General features: G+C 36.7%; 2 protein-coding genes across 3 annotated transcripts; one reads left to right on the forward strand and one right to left on the reverse strand.

The window, feature by feature from the left end:
- Positions 1–1,889: 1,889 nt before the first annotated feature.
- Positions 1,890–10,162, forward strand: RAB9A (RAB9A, member RAS oncogene family). Of its 2 annotated transcripts, none has more exons than XM_063305099.1 (3): positions 1,890–1,905; positions 5,699–5,731; positions 9,069–10,162. In XM_063305099.1, exon 3 carries the CDS (start codon positions 9,103–9,105, stop codon positions 9,706–9,708), a length of 606 nt encoding a protein of 201 aa, XP_063161169.1. In that variant the 5' UTR covers positions 1,890–1,905; positions 5,699–5,731; positions 9,069–9,102; the 3' UTR covers positions 9,709–10,162. The 2 variants fall into 2 exon arrangements, with proteins under 2 accessions (XP_063161169.1, XP_063161168.1); XM_063305098.1 differs by lacking the exon at positions 1,890–1,905 and adding an exon at positions 6,940–7,066 and having other exon boundaries at positions 5,637–5,731.
- A 3,749-nt stretch (positions 10,163–13,911) lies between these two features.
- TRAPPC2 (trafficking protein particle complex subunit 2) lies at positions 13,912–19,325 on the reverse strand. Its single transcript, XM_063305100.1, has 4 exons — positions 19,194–19,325; positions 18,503–18,647; positions 15,055–15,140; positions 13,912–14,276 (listed from the first exon to the last, which is right to left on the reverse strand). The coding sequence occupies exons 1-4, from the start codon at positions 19,323–19,325 to the stop codon at positions 14,178–14,180; spliced, it is 462 nt and encodes a 153-aa protein (XP_063161170.1). The 3' UTR covers positions 13,912–14,177.
- Between the last annotated feature and the right edge of the window lie 2,408 nt (positions 19,326–21,733).

A 21,733-nucleotide genomic window follows, 5' to 3' on the forward strand; every position in this document is an offset into this window, starting at 1 on the left:
AATCAATTTTACTTTTTCTCAATGACATGCAGAAGAGCAAAAAATTTGGCAGACCACAAAAGCTTACACCACAGTATTTTTTTTTTTACTTTTCAGGGTGACATAATACCATGAAAATGTTGTATAATTTTCATTTCTTAGGGTGGAGATTTGGCTGGATTCACATGTGCTGAGTTGTAATGTGATTTTGTGTTTGGCTTGGCAAGTTATATGAATGCAGCCAACTGGTTTATTTAGCAAGCCATGATTAAGCAAATTATTCCTTTGCATAATGTATAAAATTCTAGTATTGCAATGCAAAATGGATTCATATAGCTCAGTGTAACGATATTTCACTGATTCAAAGCAGTTCCCCCACTCTACAAAGGTTGAACTTGGACATTGTACGTGAGAACATGTTTAGTGCTGAGCTATTTTTTTGTATCTTCTATTATTTCATACATTGCTTAATTGTCATAAAGTATGAGTGAATATCCTAAGAGTTAAACATAATGATGCTACAAAAGGACCTTGTGTGCTTTAAAAAAAAACCTGTCCTAGTCCTGATTCTTTTCCACAATTAGCTCATGTTTCCACATTCTGGCAGGTCATTATCTTGGCTTCAGAAATCTCTGCAAGTTCATTTTTGAGCTGTAAATATAACCTTCTCATCCTGCAGATTTTAGGCAATTTAGAGTGCATTACGTAAAGCAAAGTGAAAATGGCTTTTTAAAAAAACTTGTTCCTGAAGCATTTGTGAGGCACAGAGGTACTGTGGGCAAGAGAGTCACCTCTCTTGAGATCATGGATGGTTAGGCCAGAATTTTACTGATAACCATTACAAAGATTTGGTGCAACATTCAGCACAGGTCACCTGCTGGACCAAGCCTTTGTGTTCTGCCTTCTGCAGTGTCAGAGGCCAAACATGGCTAACAATGGAGGATTAGGCTACTCCACAAACGGTTGAAATCTGCAACCACTCTGCCTGGTGATTTCACCCAAGTTGTAACTTGAAAGGTGCTATTTTTCCTAAGGCAGGCTTGCATTAATGGTGTGGGTGAAACCTACTGATGATACAATCATTTGATTGAAGTTTGGACTTTTCTCATAATCAAGGAACAACCTTCAGTACTAATGCAGCAAAGCATTCATACAGTTGTTCATTTGTTCAGTCATTTCTTTGTGGCACGATGGGCCTCATTTCACGGAGGATTGTCTGTCTTTTAAGTCCATATTTGTGTTAGCAGTGATAGTATCTAGATACCTTGCCTTCTGCGGGCTCTGTTTTGATTGCATTTCATTTTGCTAAGGGTCTCCTTGAATAACTCTACTTTTCCCATTATGAGTTCAACGTTTTTAAACTTTAGTTTCATTATTAGAGCTTCCAGTGATCACTCTGAGCCTATTTCTTCAAGTACTGATGAACTGGTTCCTGACGATCTTGTCCAGCAGCAAAATTCAAAGGCATGCAATGTCAGAGCCCAAGAAAATAAACACCCTACAGAATAGATCCGCAGCAGGAGAGAAGCATCGCAGGAAGACAGCCCCCGGCCCAAGCGTCACAGAAGACTAGCCCTTGGTCTCCCCGGAACGACCAGGAACTATTATCAGCCTTACTATTTTCCAACGGCCTAGCAAGCAAAGCGGACACGAAGCGTAAAGAGGCGGGACGGGGCAGACGGTCTCCAACTAGAAGTGCGAGCCGGAGGGGGGTGGGGAAACGAGATCCCGTACCCTAGCAACAGTCTCTCTTCCGCTCAGTTGAGCCGAGAATCGGGAGGCGAGGCTGCCTCGTCTGATGTCACGTGGGAGCCAGATTCCGCCCTCATAGCGCAGCCACGGCCATGTTATTTCCCTCCCTCCCTCTCTGCTGCGGCCGCCGCAGGTGGCTCCGGGCCAGTTACCGGCATTCCGCTTTCTTGACAGGTGAGTGCGTCCCGTCTCTGGCCTTTTCCCATCAAGAAAGAACCCATTTCTTCCTGGGTCCGGTTCCTGTCGCTCTGGGAGTTTCGGACTCCGGGCGTCGGCTTGCGTTTTTCATGGCTGCTTGCAGTAGTTGGGAAGCAGGCATTAGAGATGTTGCCTTCGCCTCCCATCGGTTCTTTTGGGAGAGTTTTGTGGGATCCGGTCGAGGGTCTCTCCTTGGCGCAAGAGGGAGGTCCTAAAACCAACGTTGCTTGTAGGAAAACTCGAATAAGGCCCGCCCCGGCGTTTGGGGGCTTCAGGGGCCCTCGAAATGGTACCTGGCTCTAGGGGTCCTTAGCGCGAGAGTTGAGGAAACCAAGCCTTGGGGGAGGGGGATGTGTGTGGACAGGTCGTCCTGCCTTATCCCGCACAAGTACGGCCACTTCTTTTACTACAGTCAGAAACAACTTCTTCTGAGATGCCCCTCTGTTTTTCTTTCCAGTGGCATGATTAAAGGTCCCGTGATTCAGAAGGTCTCGGCGGTTGTGTTGGGAAATAGCTTCCCTTCTGTACTTCAGTTGGCACATGGCCAAGTTATCTCTTGGGCAAATAAGCCAAATTGATTAAAATCACTGGACTGGTAGAGGGCGGTTCAACAACTTATGTATGCCCTCTTTGTTGCATTTTTCATGTGGAATATCTCTGCCCCCAAAGAGATCAAGGTGCTTAGTTTGCTGCTCTTCCTGTTTTTGTTTTTTGCTTTAATTAAATTGAGTTTCAAGAAGTATTTTTCCTGCTATCTGTGCAGTTACATGTAAAAAATGGCCTAGGTGACATAAGCTGTGTCTAGGTGGGTAAGACTTAGAGCAAAATAACTCCTTTAGTTGATTATGAAAAGAATAGGTTTTTTACAAATGCATTTTCTTCTTTAGCGAGATGAGATAGGCTGTATTCACAGCAAGATGCAGTATTTTAAAAGATCACTATGTAGAAGCGATTTTCAGTTGTAAACTGAAAGAGTAAAGAACTACCCTGACTTTTCAACAACAAAAACTCTTGAAAACTGTAATTTGGTTTTAAGATACAGTAGTTTCTCCTCTCCCCAGCCCATAGATTATATAGACCCACTTAGAAGAGGACACTTGGTATGTGCTTTTGCTGTCTAAATCTTGTATTTTTTTTTTATAGTTCTCAGTTGGATATAACAAATATAGTAATTTGCTATGCTGTATTATACCCAAACACTCCAGTTGCTTTTCGTGGTATTGATTGAAATATTTAGCTTTGAGTTCTATACTCTTTTTAACAAAGCTTAATTGAGAGGATGGCATGATTGCAAAGAGGTTTCTGCAGTTTGGGAAGGAGATTTCCTGTTATTAACTGAGTGTTATCTAAGGGAAGCCAGGGTACCATCCGGAATATTTTTTATTTGGAACCACACTTGGAAGTATTATCAGGTAAATAATACTTGGCATATGGGGGCAAGAATGTATCACATTGATATGCTGAAGTAATAGTCGAATAGCCATAGGTAACAAGAGATTACATGGAGGTGAGCAAACAGGGTGATGAAGCAGAGGTGGGATGCTTTAATCCTTTTCTAACCCAGTATAGAACCAGGGGCTTTTGAAGGAAAGTAACTCCTATTTTCAAGACTGGGCTGATAGTTTTCAAGGTATTTGTTTAATTTATAAATTAGTATACATTTCGGATCCAGCAGATTTAGGGAATTGCATTCCAATTCCCTTGAAACTATCACACATTTATTGTTGCTCCAAAAAAAGCACATTTATCTATCTTTTGCAAGTGTTTAGGAAGTATGCAAAGTTTTAAACATTTTTTTAATATACAGGAGTTTTAGATGTCTGTTTGAATCCTTTGGCACTTAATCCTGTGCACATTATTAAATATTTCATGTATACTACTGTTATCTATGTTCTGACATGTAGTTATGATTTTATTGTATTTCAGTGAACTGTTTTGAAAAGTTATCCCATATTTATTAGTGGCACAAAGAAGAAGCCAGTGCTGGATTTATTTCTTAAGGAGATATAGGGCCAATAGCCCTTAGCTAATTGCCCCAGTGGTTACAGGATTGCAGTTTTATCATAGTGCATACATTAATAATTTCAAAGTTATAACACAATACTTGTATATAATTGTACCTTCATAATGGAAAAAGGAAATTGCTTATTGTTAGTGATGTGTGGCATCTACTATCTAGATTACTGGAAAATTGCAGTTTCAAACAGCACCAAGTATATACAGTATGTATGCATATGCTGGATTTGTATAGATTATTTCCATAAATTTATTTGAATGAGGCTCAAATAACGATGGCCTCATTGCTTTTTTCCAAGACTTTTAAATATGCATATCAGCTAGATACGTACTAAGTCATGAGTACAGTTTAAAGCATCATTTCTAAGACATTTTTCTTAGAACTACAGCTTTATATAAATCTCAGTGGAGATAACATATTGTTAAAATAGTAAGACTATGCATAATTGAATTAAATAGTTGAGTGTTTAATGCTCCTGAAAGTAATGTGAAATAAAAATTAAAAATATCAACATTATTCACTGTTTCAGTGGATGTGATGATTAAACCTAGAACAAAACAATCTACCATTGCAGAATTAGCAATGGTACCCTTCAATTTGAATCCCAGAATAGCCCATGGCAAGAGCTTGTGAGAATTCTAATACACTACATCTGAAGGTATGTTTATCTCCCCTGGTCTAATTGTTATAAATATGTTAATACTTACTGTAATAAAAAAGCCAACGTGATGCAGTGGCCAAAATATAGGACTGGCACTGGGAGACCCAGATTTATGTTCACCCTCAAACCATGGAAGCTCATTGGGTGACTGACCCAATCTCCCTCTCACAGCCCAACCTAACTAACTGGTTGTTTTTTTTAATTCGTTCAATCGTGTCTGATTCCCGGAGACTGCCTGGACAAGTCCCTGCAGTTTTCTTGGCAAGGTTTTTCAGAAGTGCTTTGCCATTGCCTCCTTCCTAGGGCTGACAGAAAGTGACTACACCAAGGTCACCAACTGGCTTTGTGTCTAAGGCAGGATTAGAGGTCAGTCTCCCGGTTTCTAGCCTGATGCCTTAACTAGTACACCAAACTGGCTCTCTAACTAACTGATAGTTTTGGTAAAATATAGAAGAAGGGAGTGCTACACATGCCACTTTAACCTCATGAAGGAAAAAGCAGGATATAACAAATAAGTGCATATTTGCAGATTAGTATCCTATTTAAATGAAGTTATATGTTGCAATTCTGTATATTATTATATTGAACCTTTTAATTTCTTTTTATAAATTGTTTTTTAACAATATAAAATAATTATATCCCTGTTGCAGAAGGAAACCTAAATAGCCAGCCCTCTCTAATCTGTTGTTGTGTAGTCATGCTGGAATAATCTCCTAATTAATTTCCTATAGTGAAATCTCAAAGGATAACTTTCACAAAATATTCACATGAAGTTTAATTTCTGCATGTTATGTTGTTTCCCTCTCCCTCTGACAAGTGTATAGTAAAACTATATGGATTTCAATTTAATTTTAAAAAAAGAGTATGCAAAGGTTTCACTTTACTGAAAGCAAGTTGGAGTTAGTGAAACTTAATAAATGCTTATGTATTAATGTTGTATAAGAGTAATTTGATTATGATTTCCTTTTGAACATGTTAAGTATATACCATATCATAATAAAACAAAATATATTGCATTAGTTTTAAAATGCATAGCTGGCAATATGTCTTCAGTAGTAATAGTCTCTCTCTCTCTCTCTTTTTTTTGGCAGGTATTTAATTATGATTTACACTGAACTGTAAAGGTAACTATTTTGATCAAATGTTTCATATAGTAGTAATACCATACTTTGAACGAAAAAAATATTAGTGACAAAGAAGTAAATATAATTATCCTATTATATGCACACCCAGGTAAGGGAAGTAGCAAAGGAAGACTAGACATTAATCTAGATGTGACAGGCTTAATGCATGTTGAAAAGAGGTTTCAAATGCACTCTGTTCCACTATTAATGTTCTGATACTCATATTTGGAAAAAAATCCAAAATGACTGACTGAAAAGACAACAACACAGCAAGATCAAAGTAAACCAAAAGTAAATATATCTAATGCATAAATATGCCAAATGTACCACATTAATACATTACAGTATCAGACATTTCAGTTGCACTTCAGACTTTCTCCAACACAGATATAGATAAATTTACAAATATAATCTCTTACCGTCAGTTAAACCATAGTAACATATGCCCGGGAATCTTTTTGAAGGAGAGGGGGGGGGGAAACGCAGACACATTCCACCTAACGTAGGTATTTTGACCTCAGATAGAATTCTGATACAAGAATCATAAGGAAAAGACATAGTTGTTCTATTTTAGGTATTGCTGTATATGTAGGCTTTCTTGGCAGTTTTCATATTTCTGTTAGCTCAATGCTAACAGAAGTGGAAGAACATTTATTGTGCATCTGGAGCATGCCTTTTGATCCATTTCTGGATATTGAAAATAGAGGACATGATGTTTCCCATTCATCGTTAATTATAAACTAACATTATTTAAAGTACAGTATCAGCACAGTTAATATCATACCCTATCCTTGTGAATACATTTTTTCCTGCTATTCTACAAATGATAATTTCATCTCCAATAACACGTTCAAAGTATAGTGTTGGCATTGTTACTATCAGATATAATAAGATCATTTAAAAAAAATTATTCTAATGTTAATGTATTCTTTGTGGGGAAGGTAGAGAGGATGTGCTTGCTGAAAAAAGCTGCCCATGTACAATAATAAAGTAGGGGAAGACTTCAGAATTTCTCATGGTAATAGAGCATGAGTTCTTATTATTGAGAGCGGTACTCTATGGAAAACAATGAGTACTAATCCAAAAGTAAATTGAATATACCGAAGTAGTATCTATAAACAGATTTTTAAAAATTCTTCCTCTTTATTCTTTGGAATAGTTAAATCTTCACCAGAAAATATTTTATTACTTTGTCAATAAAAATACAGAGATGAAAGAAACAAAATCAATCAACAAAATCAATACCTTAGGAAGATTGTCACTATGTAAGGATGAAGTGCTTGTTACAAGAAAGCAGCTGCACAGACTGGAACAAGATTGTTCAAGTTACTGAACGTAAAAAGCATTTACTTCTTTGTGTTCATATACTCAACTGTGATTTCTTGGTTGTACAGTACCGTATTATGTAAAGATTTGGTTTCCCATGTTTTCTGTGTGTAGATACAGAGACATCATGATTTGAGAGAAAAAGATCTTCATTAACTAAGCATCAACATAGCAAGATTTACTTTGTTCAGGGTGTATGAGGATGCTTCGAAATAGCATCACTGCATTTTAAATAGTAATACTTTGTCTTCTCTAACTCTCCTCAATTAGCAAGAGAGTTAGCATTTCATAAAAACAACAACAATGTAGGGGCTGTTATTTTCTGAACAACTATTATGTATGGCAAACTGTACAGTATACAGGTAGTCCTCATTTACTGACTACAGTTGAGACCGGCAAGTCCATCACTAAGCGATGTGGTCATAAAGTGAAACATGTGACCGCACCTGACTTACAGTGTCAGTTCTGGATGTGGTCGTTAAGTGCAATGTCATGGAACCATGGCTTGTGATTTCCTGCTGGCTTCCATATTGAACTTGCTTGTTGGAAGCCAGCTGTGAAGGTCGCAAATGGCAATCATGTGACCATGGAATGCTGCAACTATCATAAATGTGCGCTGGTTGCCAACTGCCTGAATCGTGATTACATGACCGTGCGGATACTGCAATGGCCGCAAGTTCGAGAACCATCATAAATCTCCTTTTTCAGGCCATCGTAACTTCAAATAGTCGCTGAATGAGCAGTCACTAAGTAAGAACTATCTGTAGTGTTCTATTATGATCGCTGACCATAATTCTTCAGATTGACAAAGTAAATAAGCAAGTTCTCTTTTAAATGAAATAAAAGATAAAGATAAAAATTTAACTATCATTAAGGCAATATAGACATGATGAGTTTTACAAGCTCTATAAAGTAATAAAATTTTGCCACATTAAAGGAAATTTAATCATACGGGTCTGATAAAGTGGCTGTACATAAAATAAATCAATTGGCTGAGTACTTAAGCAAATAAGGAGTTATAAAATGGGGCCTTATGTCCTATAAGTTGTAATATATTTATATTTTATAATTTGTATTTATATATTGTTAATTTTTTCTTTATTGTTTGCTTTTTGTTGTACACCTCCAGAGTCACACTATTTGAGTTGGGTGCCCTTACAGATCTTAAAAATAAATAAGTAAATAAATATAACAAATATGGGCCATAGATTCAATGTGTTCCACTACTTGGCAAATTACATAGTCTTTATCCTGATTACCTAGGCAATAATACAAGACCTGGAGGATAATGTAAGACCTGAAATTGAGGATAGTTCTTACTGTCCATATTTTGCTGAAAATGTCTTCTTTGAACATGATATTCAGATTGTAGGAGTAGCCTATCACAGAAAGGCAGGGGGAGGAATAAAGTGCTTTGCATTTGGTTTGGACCTTTACATTGGCACTACCAAGTCACTTTGAAAAGTGTATAAAGAAATGTATTTTTCCATTCTATTCTTTCCATGCCACTTACACAGTTCCCCAAAATTCTCTCTTAACTAGACTGTATTGCAATAACTGTCTTTAACAATTGATGAGGGTGATTTGGGATCAAAAGCAGAATGGAATCATATTAATGGTAATGCTATTAAAAAGATTAAAAATTTCCTCAAGTCGAGCTTGACTCCTGGTGCCTGCTGGACTATTTGTCACCGTTGTTTTCTGGAATGTTTTTGATTCTCATCCTATACTAATCAGACCTGACTCTTTTTCAAGCTCAGCAAAGGTTGACCAGGCGTTGCCTCCCAAGCCTATTTTGTGCTATTACGATGTGCTCTCAGTTTGAATAATGTATGAATTTCTGCCTTGTTTGTAGAATATGTCTAATTATACGAAAATCAATCTTCCTTTTTTTTTTGGTGAGCAATGAAAACAGTGTTGATTGATTTAATCACCAGCATATAGAGTTAATATTTCGTATTGAATTTGTGCTAAAATGTTTGCAACATATGAAGTTTTTTTTGTTTTGCAGATCTGGAGATCATAAAGGATTTATTCTTGAAACAATGGCAACAAAATCATCACTCCTTAAAGTAATCCTTTTAGGAGATGGAGGAGTTGGAAAGAGTTCAATTATGAACAGATATGTTACTAACAAATTTGATACCCAGTTATTCCATACAATAGGTGTGGAATTCTTAAATAAAGATCTGGAAGTGGATGGACACTTTGTCACAATGCAGATATGGGACACTGCAGGCCAGGAACGGTTTAGGAGCTTAAGGACTCCTTTCTACAGAGGTTCTGACTGTTGTCTTCTCACTTTCAGTGTAGATGATTCTCAAAGCTTCCAAAATCTGAGCAACTGGAAAAAAGAATTCATTTACTATGCAGATGTGAAAGAGCCTGAAACATTTCCTTTTGTGATACTGGGTAACAAAGTTGATATAACTGAGAGGCAAGTATCTACAGAAGAAGCCCAACTCTGGTGCAGAAACAATGGCAACCATCCTTACTTTGAAACAAGTGCAAAAGATGCCACTAATGTTGCGGCAGCTTTTGAGGAAGCTGTTCGAAGAGTTCTTGCTACTGATGATAGATCAGATCACTTGATTCAAACAGATACGATAAATCTTCATCGAAAGCCCAAGCCTAGTTCATCATGCTGTTGACTATTTAGCTTTATCCCTTGGTCCAATATCATTCTAACTTAAGCAGAAATAATAATAGAAAATTTGATTCAGCGGATGACACTCTAATATATTAAACTGTAATATTTTACTGCTTTACTGTATGTGCTGGCCAGAGGAGAGATTCTCTTCAGTAAGTGACCTATTGCTAAGTTAATAGTATCTGACATTTGGGAAAGGTATTAACTCAAGAATTCATTTAATTTAAATGTTATTTGAATAATAAATTATATACTGAAACTTGAAAGTTCTAGAAGCACTACTTGGGAGACTTGTTCTGAAATTCAGATGCAGAATAAAAATTTTATATGTACATGTATATTTTTGAGGTCACCAATCCATGTTTTGCTTCACTAAAACCTTTTTCATAAAGCAATACTAGCAGATAGTACATTCTTACTCACCATTGCATCTTTAATCTGACTTTTTTTATAAATTTAATATAAACATCTTAAGGGCTTTTGCTGTTTGCCTAGTGTCACTGAGCTGCCTGTAGATTTTAAGTTAGATAATAAATATGCATACATGGAGCCTGTGTGTGTTTGTCTGCCTTTATCTGCTCTTCACACCATTGGGCAGGAGATAATACCTTGATTTTTCTGTTAGAAAACTGTTGGATTTCAATATATCTTAAATCTTGGCATACTGTAAGTTGTCAGTTTTTTAAGTTACATTAGCTGACTCAGTTTTGATTGAACCTTCAAAACCTGCTCAGTTTTGAAGCAGGATTTGTTGGGTTTGAGAGGGAACTTAATATACCACAAGTATTTCTAACAAGGCATAAATCTTAATACAAGATTAGGACTAATTTGAACAAGACTACTTGCAAATCACATGGTGTTTCCAAATACCACGTACATGAAATATTCACTGCTAAGTCAAAGATCTATATTTGATTCCATTCCAATTGTACTATCTTTACTTTTGTTTTGATACGTTTGTATGCAGTTACCTCATGTCGGTCTACATACAGTATTAGCTATTCCCTTTGTGTTCAGATGCTATTTGGGTAATAAGCAGGATATGCTTATGTAGTTGCAGTAGTTACACTGATGTAGCTTTATGGACACTGCACCACATTCAGTAAATCTAAGAACAGACTTTAGACTTTAGATGAGAACTTGTTATGCTTTGTTCTCTAGTCTTATTTACTTGTATGTAAAGGAAAAGAATTATTGTCTTCTGGTGACATCCCAATGGCTTAGTATGTGATATAAAGAAATTCTTTGATCTTAATTTTGCTTTGTATAGCTACAACTGAAAATAAGGAGCTCTAAGTGCAGAAGTGGGCCATATTTAAGTGACAGTACAGAAATTATAGACAAAGGTAAATGCTAAGTATAGATATTCAGGAATCGAGAATGTATTCCAATATTACAAGTGGTCTTCTGCCAACATAGTAGGATTTCCCTTCCTCTGTGCATTCTCATATATGTTCCAAAGAATGTTGAGGTTAGATGGGCAACTTAAAGAGGAATTCCTTTTCCTATCGCTAGAAACATCCTTGCTTTTCAACTTGTAGAAAATATACCAGCATAAGACCCAAATTTAAGTTCTTGCCCAGTTATAAAGGTTCATTGGGCTGGAAGCTAGTGATTGATTCAAAATACCCAATCTATCTCATACAACTGCATGGATAAAATTAGAGTAATACTGTGCTGATCTATGCTCCTAGAACTTAGAGGATATACTGTAAGTCTGGAAATATGTAACTAGAATCCATTATGTCCTTTGGAAAAGTCCAGTTTTCAGAGAATGTATATTAAATAATATTTCCACTAGGCCCTACAAACATATAAAAATGATATTAAACTTGCAAATGAGTACTTAGTGTAATTGCCCCTTTACATTTAAGGAGTATTTTCCAGGATGCCTGTGAAAAGTACTACATAACATGTATTAATTAAAAAATCAATGAAATAAGACGGTTTTTTAAGGATTTATCCAGACTATTTGTTACTGAGCTGGCAATAACAATTAGATTTATATTTGGAGTTTCACTGAATAGATGGGTAGCCATGTAATTTGATAATAAATAAATAAATAAATTTCTTGTCATTTGGTAAACTAACGCATCAAAGATATCTAATAATCTGACAGTAGTTGAATGGATTCAAAGACTTAACAATCGATTTAGAGAACTTCACTGGACAAAATTACAGTAACATACCAAACAATGTAACAGCCTCTTTATTCCCCAGCAATTCATTTGCTCTTACACCATCCAGTCCTTTTAGGCAGTGAAACATCATCCTCAAAAGGAAAGCTGTGTAATAGAAGTTAAGCTTCTTTGTGGGATGCTGCAGGGATCAGTACTCTCCCCTCTCCTTTTTAACATCTATGTGAAACAGCTGGGCGAGATCACACGTCACCATGGGATGAAGTATCATCAGTATGCTGATACTCAGTTGTATATCTCCATCCCGGGTGAAGTAAATGATGCTGTGACTACCCTCTCCGAGTGCCTGGGGGCTGTCGGGGCCTGGATGGGGAACAACAGGCTTCAACTGAACCCTGGTAAGACCAAGTGGCTGTGGGTTAATGGTTCTTCCGTATCTGGGACATTAACATCTCTGGTTCTGGATAGGGTTGCACTGCCCCAGACAGACCCAGTGCGTATCTTGGGGGTCCTCCTGGTCTCACGGCTCCAGTCAAAGAGCAGGTGGCAGCTGTGGCCAGGAGAGCCTTTGTGCAGCTACGTGCTGTGCACCAGTTACACCCCTTCCTGGATCAGGAGGCCCTTTGAACAGTCACTCATGCCCTGGTTATCTCTCAGATAGACTATTGCAATGCACTCTACATGGGGCTACCCTTGAAAAGTATCCAGAAGCTCCAGCTGGTCCAGAATGCAGCCGTGCGAGCAGTTTTTGGTGCCCCTAGAAGGGCACATGTAACACCGCTGCTGCGCAAGCTGCATTGGGTACCAGTTTGCTTCTGGATCCAATTCAAGGTGTTGGTTATTACCTTTAAAGCCCTACATGGCATGGGGCCAGGTTACCTGAGGGACCGCCTCTTCCCCATTACATCAACCCGTCCCACCCAATCGTGCAGAGAGGGCATGCTGCGGACCCCGTCTCTAAGACAACTTCATTTGGCGGGGTCCAGGAAGCGGGCCTTCTCTGCAGTAGCTCCTGCCCTGTGGAACATGCTGCCCCCGGAGGTGAGATTGGCCTTATCGCTCCTGGCCTTTCGGAGGAATCTCAAGACCTGGTTCTGCTGCCTCGCTTGGGGTGGAGAGGGGAATAGATCTACATGGGGATGCTTCTATAGACCACTTCTCCCACACTTGGACTGTTTTAGATTCTTTCGCCACTTGGACTTTTTATCTTTACTCTTATTTATATTATTTATTATTGTAATTTTATACTGTATATTTTATGATCGTTGTTTTAATTGATTGTTGTAAACCGCCCAGAGTCCCCCAATGGGAGGAGATGGGCGGGGACAAATTAGATAGATAGATAGATAGATAGATAGATAGATAGATAGATAGATAGATAGATAGATAAACAGGTCTGCATTCCTAAGTACATGCATTAATATTTAAATACAAGAGTTGCCAGAGTTTGCCACTTGCAAATTCTGGGTGTCACTCCTTTTAGGAGAAGCTATTGTATAAAAATCACCAACACCAAATTTTAGGATTTTAGACTGTTCAGTCTTACTGAAACAAATGAAATCAGACTTCACATCTTCATTATCCCTGTAACTATATTAACTTGACTGAATTGCTTTTAGTTTAATCAGTACAGTTTGGAAAGTAACTGTTAAATTAAAAATCATGTTATTTCTTCATAATATATAATGTGCCGAAAAGAATAGAGCCAATCAACCTAATGACCACCTCTGCTTTACATAAAGGTATGTAATTTTATTTGTCTGAAGTCATCTTTTACTAATAAATGTTCAGAGAGAGAAGAGAAAGTGGTATTTAAAAAGTCGTATGTGAAAATGTGCTCTAGATCACTTACGTAATGTCATTCATTTATTAGCTTATTAATAATATATTAAACTAAAATCAGATTCACTTTGTTCATGATTAAAAGTAGCTAGTTTTTCATGCTCACCCCTTTACTTTTTCTTTTCATCTCAGTTGGATATATAATTACCCTTCAAATGAAATCCTACTGTTCATACTGTACAGCCCTGAACTGAAACTTCTACAATAAAACTTCACAGAAAGTGTGATCTGTGTTATCTGTCATTTTACTAAATAAGCTGCAGATGGTGCTTAAAACATCCAAGAGATATATTAGCATTTATTTTGATACCTATATATATATATATATATACATACACACACGCACATGCACATGCAGTTGAAGTGATCAACTTTCCTGGAGAAACTGTTGGATTTCTGAAATCATCTTACTTTGTAAAGCTTCTTAAACACTTTGTTCTTTGTTGTTTCACTCAATAGGCTTTTTATGTCATGTTACAGATGGAATAATTCAACTTAAAAGATGCTTCTTCCCAAGGAACTGAACCTTTCTATCAAATGCGGTGGATCGAATTGGAGAATTAGCTTCATAAAAAGGATTCATTGCAAACTGAAGGAAGAAAGAATATAGTGAGAACAGTTTAAGAATCAAAACTTACCTAAAGACCTACGTTTAGCCACTTGATTCAATAGCACAACTTTTTTTTGCTTGTGCTGCAATGGTCAACTGCTTAGAACAGTTTGATCTGTGTTCATGTTCTAGAAATTTATAGCAGTCTACCAGTATAACTATTGATTCTGGTTTTGGATGGAAAAGTAGACACATAATGCCCTGTTTCTTGTCCAGAAAGACTTATTTCTATTTCTGCAATGGACAATTAACACAGAAAATTGACCTGTATTAACTGTCCAGCCCATCATAATTGATTTTTCTTCCTGGAATTATTTTGAAAGAAATGCATTCTATCTCCCTCTAGCTCATAGGTATATGCAAAAACTGCTGTTCTGGGAAGAGTATGCCAGAGAATCCTACAACATTCTCTTCCTACCCTGTGAAATGACCAGATAAACCTAACAGAGGAGGAGCAGCAGAACATTCTTGAATTCACCAGAATGTTCTGTTTCAGAACGACAGGTTTTACACAGCTACAGCAGCAGCTTAATGTATCTGTCACACAAGTATACTAGGCTTTCATTGCCTATCACTGAATTGGCAAGAGAAATACCATAAACAGTAACATTTTTTCATGATGTACAATGGAATTAAAGCACATAATTTACATGCTCCTTCAGCTTTGGGTCTTTAGGCTATTTCCTAAGCCAAATTCCCATTTAATATGTAATTCCTTACGTGGGTTGTTACAGATAACATTGATAATAACGTTTACCTTTATATATAGATCGTAGACATCGCTAAAGAAGTTTTTGATTCCATCTTCTTGTCTTACATCGTGAAGCATTATAAATCTCATATGTAGCAAAAGTTAAGAAAACAAAATTGTTTTTAAGAATTTGCCATAATATGGAGTCTGCTAAAGTTAGGTGCCACACAATTCAAATCCTGTACTCAAAAGGCAGCAATGCAATGCATAGAAAAACGAAAAACTTCTGAACAAAATATATTTACCCAGTCAAATTTGTATGAAAAACTAAAGTGGATGCAAACAAATATAAGTTATCTTACCTGGGAAAGATGACTTCACTCAATATCACATTTAAGGCCCAGACAAAGAAGGGAATGGAGGATACAACCAAGTGTCCATTAAAAAAGTTAGATTTAAAGAGTAGCAGATGCTAGACCATAATGTGCCAAACAGCAAGTATGTTTCTTTGAAATCTGATTGTTAGAAAACGAGTGCAGTATTGCCAATTATGTCTTCAGCTGTTACGAAAACTACATTTCTTTATATAAATGACATTCAGAAGTTTTTGTTTAATAGCAGTAAATTATAAAGACAAGTTTCTAGGAAAATGTTTTCTTTGGTTCATGACCACAAAGCTGACTCTTCTTGCCCAGGGTTCTGTTAACTGTTTTTTTTTTAATTATATTGATTTTTTTTTACTCTATTTATGATGATAGTTCTCTCTTTATGGTGATAGTTCTCTGCTTTTAATTTATAACAGTTTGGATACAGTTTTGAATATCCTGTAAATAATGTAGTAATTGTAAGTATCTAGAATGACTATCTGAGATTGAAGTACATATTACTGAAAGCACATAGGCTGAAAGGGGGAAAACATGAAAAATAGGTAGTTGTAGAAAAGTTAAGTTTGTAGATAAATTTTGTTTTATATTCTTCCATGCATTTTATATTGCGTTTATATGCGTTTTATATTCTTCCATGCATTCCTTTGGAAAGAGCAGGGCATATGGGGAACTATGGGGAAGTTAGAAGCGGTAAGGAAATTCAGAGCCAGAAAGAGGGTTCTGACCAGTGTTTAATAAATACATTAATATTTAAATACCTACATGCAATGTTTTTCCCTTAATCCCTGTTCCAAAAGACTGCATCATGAAGAAGCTACTTTTTATGAGAAAAAAAATCACCCTATCTTACAAAAACTAATACAAAAGCAGGCCACTGACTTACATAAGTCTGTTATGTGTAAGCAGAATGGATACCATCATGCATATGCATACTTTGACATCATCAGTAAGGTTACCTAAAATAATCAGAATTTGGATACGTTCACACAACATACCAAACCAGAAACTAACCATCTAAACTTTAGTATGCTGCACAAAGCTATCCCCTGTGGTTGGCTTATAATTCAGTGAATTAGATGAATGAATCCAGGAAATTGAAAATAAAGTATGATGAAATATACTGTGCAAACACTTCCGCAAGGGGCTATGCAGTGGCAACCGAAAGAAGTGTACTAGTAAATTTCCAGGTGATTTTCAGTATGGCACTGCTTCAATAGTATGAACACACCCAACATGGAGACAGCTGGTACCTAAATGTAATAAATCAATCTAATAAAGAAACACAGAATAAGTTTTTAACATATTGAAGAAAGACACTGTGCTCCTGATGCTGCAGTATCTGAGTTCAACCCTTTGGAAAGAGCAGGGCACTGTATCATCCATCAAAGGAGGGATTTTTAGAAAAGGTAACCAGGGGACACCATGGGGAGTGCTGTATTGGAATCAAGATCTGTCTTCTAATTAGAGTGACCCTTGCCACAACCACAACCGTTCGGTTAGGTGGTCAGATTGTGAAATATGAAGACAGAGGCTGCTACTCCATCTAATGGTCTAATTATCCTTCAAATATCTGATAAAGATAACACTTTTTTTTCCTACATTGGATAATGTTTCTCACATTAGAAGGCAGAGCATTTGATTTCCTGAATAATGCTCCAGAATCAGGAACACCTCAGGCTAGCTAACCCGCCTAATTTTATTGTAAACCGCCCAGAGTCCCTCTTTTGGGGGAGATGGGCGGTAGCAAAATTTGAATAATAAATAAAATAAATAAACTCTCTGGACCAATACAAGGTGGGTAGAGATATTTTCTGAGCAGGGGATTCACTATGAAGTAAGTTACGTAGGCCTTGCAGAGCTTTGATTTTCTGTTAGTACAGATTACTGTACTGTAATTGTAACCTCAACATTACTCTTCCCCTCTCCCTCTATCATAGTGCTAAAATGCAAAGGATGACATGCATCTTCATATGGAAAGCCTGCAATGTCTTAAATATTCAAAACAAGTTCCTGCCTTCAAAATTCTTTAATTCAGTGGGTTGTACACATTTGAACCACTTTCCTGTTCCTTTCAGGGAATAAATGATAGGTGTTCTCTTATTTGGGTGCCTTGTTAGGATTCAAGCCAATGCTGGCTTGAAGTACGGGTCAGGAAACAGCACTGACCATACTTGTGCTAGTTGTCACCTATAAAGCACTTCATGGCATGAAACTGGGTTGTTTGTAGGACTGCTTCTCCCTGGTTATTTTCCCCCATCCCACCCAGTCCAACAGGAGGGACATGCTCAGGATCCCCTCAATTAAGAATGCCATCTAACTGGACCTAGGAACAGGAACACCATATCCCGCTGCTGGCCTTTTGCAAAGTGCTGAAGACCTGGATATACTCTAGGGCATGGGGGTCAGAAAGTTAGATGGCCCATGAGATATTTATTTATTTAAAAGACTTGTTCAGCTGCCCATATTGTAACCACAACTTGGACAGCTCACAAGACAATAAAAACAGCAAAAAGCTCCAAACAATGACAGTAAAATTCATGGTGCCCCAGAGCAACTCTCTCCAACATATCAACATACCATCTTACTAGGCTTCAGCCTCATCCTACCCCAACACTTTTGGGAACAGCCAGCTCTTCAGGGCCTACTAGAAGGCAAGGAGGGTGGAGGCTTGCTGGATCTCTGGGTGGAGGATGTTCCACAGGGCAGGATTACTTTTTAGCTCTCACTAGAGGACAACATTTAAGGGACCTGGAGCGTGTCCACCCTATCTTGCCTGATGGGATGGGCAGAGGTGGTCCTTCAAGTAATGTGGTCCTCTGCCATTCAGGGTTTTAAATGTTATTGTTATTGCTGAGCGTCTGTGTTCTTAGCCAGCCAGAGTTGCGTTTGTGAGATGGGGGCCATTTAAATTGATTTAATAAATAATAAATACATGTCACAAAATGGATGAGAAACTTAGGGACCTCCAGATACAACTTACATACAACTCCTAACAATGTCACCCACCATGGCAATGGTAGGAGATGTGGAAAATTGTAGTTTATGAACATTTGGAAGGCCATAGGCTCTCCATCTCTATTGAAATGTTCTCTAGTTACTTCTTAGAGCATTCCAACAAAAAAGGATATGGCCTGCGGTGACAAAGGCAGAAACAAACCATTCATTAAATTTATCCACAGTCTTCAGGTACATATTATTTGTTAGCCACATGTTTTCATCTACTAGGTCAAGAGCAGCATGAGCTATGAACTGATTCAGGTGGCGATGGTCATCCTGAGGAGAAAAAAATAAAACTCAACTCCAAATACTGGAAACAAGAAGCATAAAATAACTTTATCTTAGATATTTTTAATGCAAAACTTGTTTGCGTAATATATAGTATTCAGCAACTTGCTTAAATTATGTAAATGGAGAGTTAATAAGAAATGTAAAAAAATTATAATACATAATTATAAAGAGAATAAATTCAGGCTAATGCAATATTAGATACTAACATCCAATATATACTTGTATCTAGTGTAGAAAATGTGTTTTTTATTTTATTTTTTTGCAATTTCTAGGAGGAAAAATATGGTGATTCTAAACATTTATACTGAATCACATTTAATGCATAAAAGTTAGTCCAATTTAGGTGGGGGAAGGGGAGGAAAGGAAAATAGCAGTCAAATAAATGGCTATTCACCAGGATAGCTAAAATTTTCAATAGCAACAAATTAAAAAAACTTTTAAGGTGCAAAATCAAACTAACAAAGAACCTGAGTGATCAGGAGGTAGAATGATTCAATACTATATATTCTGCTTTTGAACAAGATTTCATACCTTAGATTCTACTTTACCAGCTGGTAGAAATTCCATCTCAAATACAGGATTATCATGATGACCTACAATTACAAAATAGTAGCTTCCAGACATAATGAAAATATGGCCTCTTCTGAAAGAGAAGAAAATCATGTAGTTGGAAGAGGAATGATTTGTAGAAAAAATTATTGTAATATATATTAAATGTTAAAACATTTCTAATAGTACAGCTGGGTCTCGATTAGTGCAGATAATGAATCCTATGAAGTGGTCACATTATTCGAATTCATACCATTTGAAGTTATATTTATATGTAAACTATGGTAACTGGTTCCAGCTCAATGGAAATAGGCAATGAAAAATTTAAAGTTTTTATCTTTTTATTAATAAAATATTATAGTAAAGGATAGAAAGAATATACTTATAATTTAAATTTAATGTTAACAAAGTCACAGAGTAGTTATAGAAAGCAGAATAAAAATTTTAAAAATTGTACCATAGATTCAGGCATTCCGACATCTTTTTCTATTTTAGAGTTGCTATGATCACGTTCATTTGTTCAACCACATCAAATTTTTGCTCCAATGGAGTAAGGAGCCTCTTCTTTTTTGTGCTGACAGTGTTTTTATCTGAAGGAATTTTCCTTTTGTCATTTTGCTCACGCAAAGATAAACAAGTGCAGACTGAAGTAGCAGAGTCTAAAACCCCAACGGTAGCCTCAACAGCACATGCACTAGCCTTGCATTAACTGCATTTTGGTTTACATTAAATGAAACCTTGTGTCACTTTACAATTTGTACTAAATTGAGTATCACATTATTTGAACTTGCATTAATTGCAATCTAGCTGTAGTCTATGGCTACCCTGAAAACTTACAAAATGACTTTCTTTTAGACTCATGTAGTTTATTTAACTCTAGCTGAAGTTGGAGAGTTCCTGGTCCTATTTATATGATCTCTCCTTTCTTCCTAATGTGAAAACACTCATTTTCTAACTAACTCATTTTAGTATAACTTGAAATTTTGTCCCAGTTACTTGAGAAGTGCTCACTCAACCTATGACAGTGTAATCACTAATACAAAACTATTTTCATATCTTAAATTACTACAAAATAAAACACAACATAATAATGTTTGGAATAGCTTGAAAATTATAGCTCCATATCTGGAAATTAATCACACATATTCTAATATAATTTCATATTTATCATTGAACTTCCTTATTCAGAATGTTAACACAAATTATTTTAGGGCCTTGAGTAAGACATTTCTCTTTGCAGCTGGAATAAACAAACATTGGATCTATATAAGTAGTGTTTAAGGAGATGAATCATTTTTGAGAAGCAGTGGCACAAATCAATGATTGTAGCTCACGTTGTTCCTTAAGATATAATAATACAAATTTCACCAGTTTGATAAACAAAAAAGTGATTAGTTTAATTAAGATGCAGTGGCAAGCTATTTTAATACCTATAGGACTATACTAAAATCAGCAGAGAACCTTTGAGGAACAAAAACTGCATAATTTTGTTGAAGAAAGGAACAGAGTTTAAACAAATGAAGCTGACTAGATCAATACTGGTCTTACATTCTCAACTTTGTTGAGTAGCATTCCAACAATGCAAAGTCTTTTCCAATCCCATATACCAAATCTGAAATTTGGACAATCATTATAGTCCAATAAATATCAATATTAATGTTCAACAGAGTCAGTGCAAATAATGAAATACATCAGTACATTAAGTAAAATAACCCTATCCTTTTTATATTCTTTCCAGTTGAAAATTTCTTTCAATTATTTGCTGTAAATAATATTTTTTAAAGAGCCATCTATTAATAGGGGTATGGGATGCAAAATATACTGATATTTAAGAGTATTTTTTTAAAATAGTATATTTGATGCCTTCTGTAGTTTTCTAAAAAATGTCAGCATAAGAGAATTGAACTATTTGTGTATTCATTTATGGAGATGGAGGTTATCTGTTCCTTGGCACCTGACCATGCTGGCTTAAATATAACGAAAGATGATGGAAAGGCACAGACTGGAAAATGTGTTTTTTGGGTGATCATAATAAAAGGGGTTGAGCAGGAAAAACTGGCTACCCAGTTGATGCTGACTCCAAATTCAACAGACCCGCCCCCCAGCAGCATGCCACAAAGAAACTAAAATACCTGAATTTTACATCTATAGGCATTCAAGTACAGGGGCTTCCAGGGTTATAAACAGCCTTATATGTCACTTATTCCCTACTGAAAATTTCGACTTCTACTAGTGGTGGCAGTGCTGCTGTCTATATCTCTTCCCATTAAGGATCAAAATACTGTAGTTCCCATCTATCCACTTTTACAGAGTCAGGGGAAAAAATAACCTCACCCGAGGCCGTACAGGGACCCTGCTCCAAAGGCTGCAGAAAAGAGAGGGAGCAAATCTCCCCTCTGGAAAACATCCGGCGCTCTTTGATGTCGTCAGAAGCCTTTTTTTTTTTTAAAGCGCGAATTAGAAAATAGCCCCACGCGTTCTCGTGAGAATTTTAGGCTAGCAACGCGTCTGATCGCTGATAG

This window comes from Candoia aspera, chromosome 5 (genome assembly GCF_035149785.1).
Source record: "Candoia aspera isolate rCanAsp1 chromosome 5, rCanAsp1.hap2, whole genome shotgun sequence".
Classification (NCBI taxonomy): Eukaryota; Metazoa; Chordata; class Lepidosauria; order Squamata; family Boidae; genus Candoia; species Candoia aspera.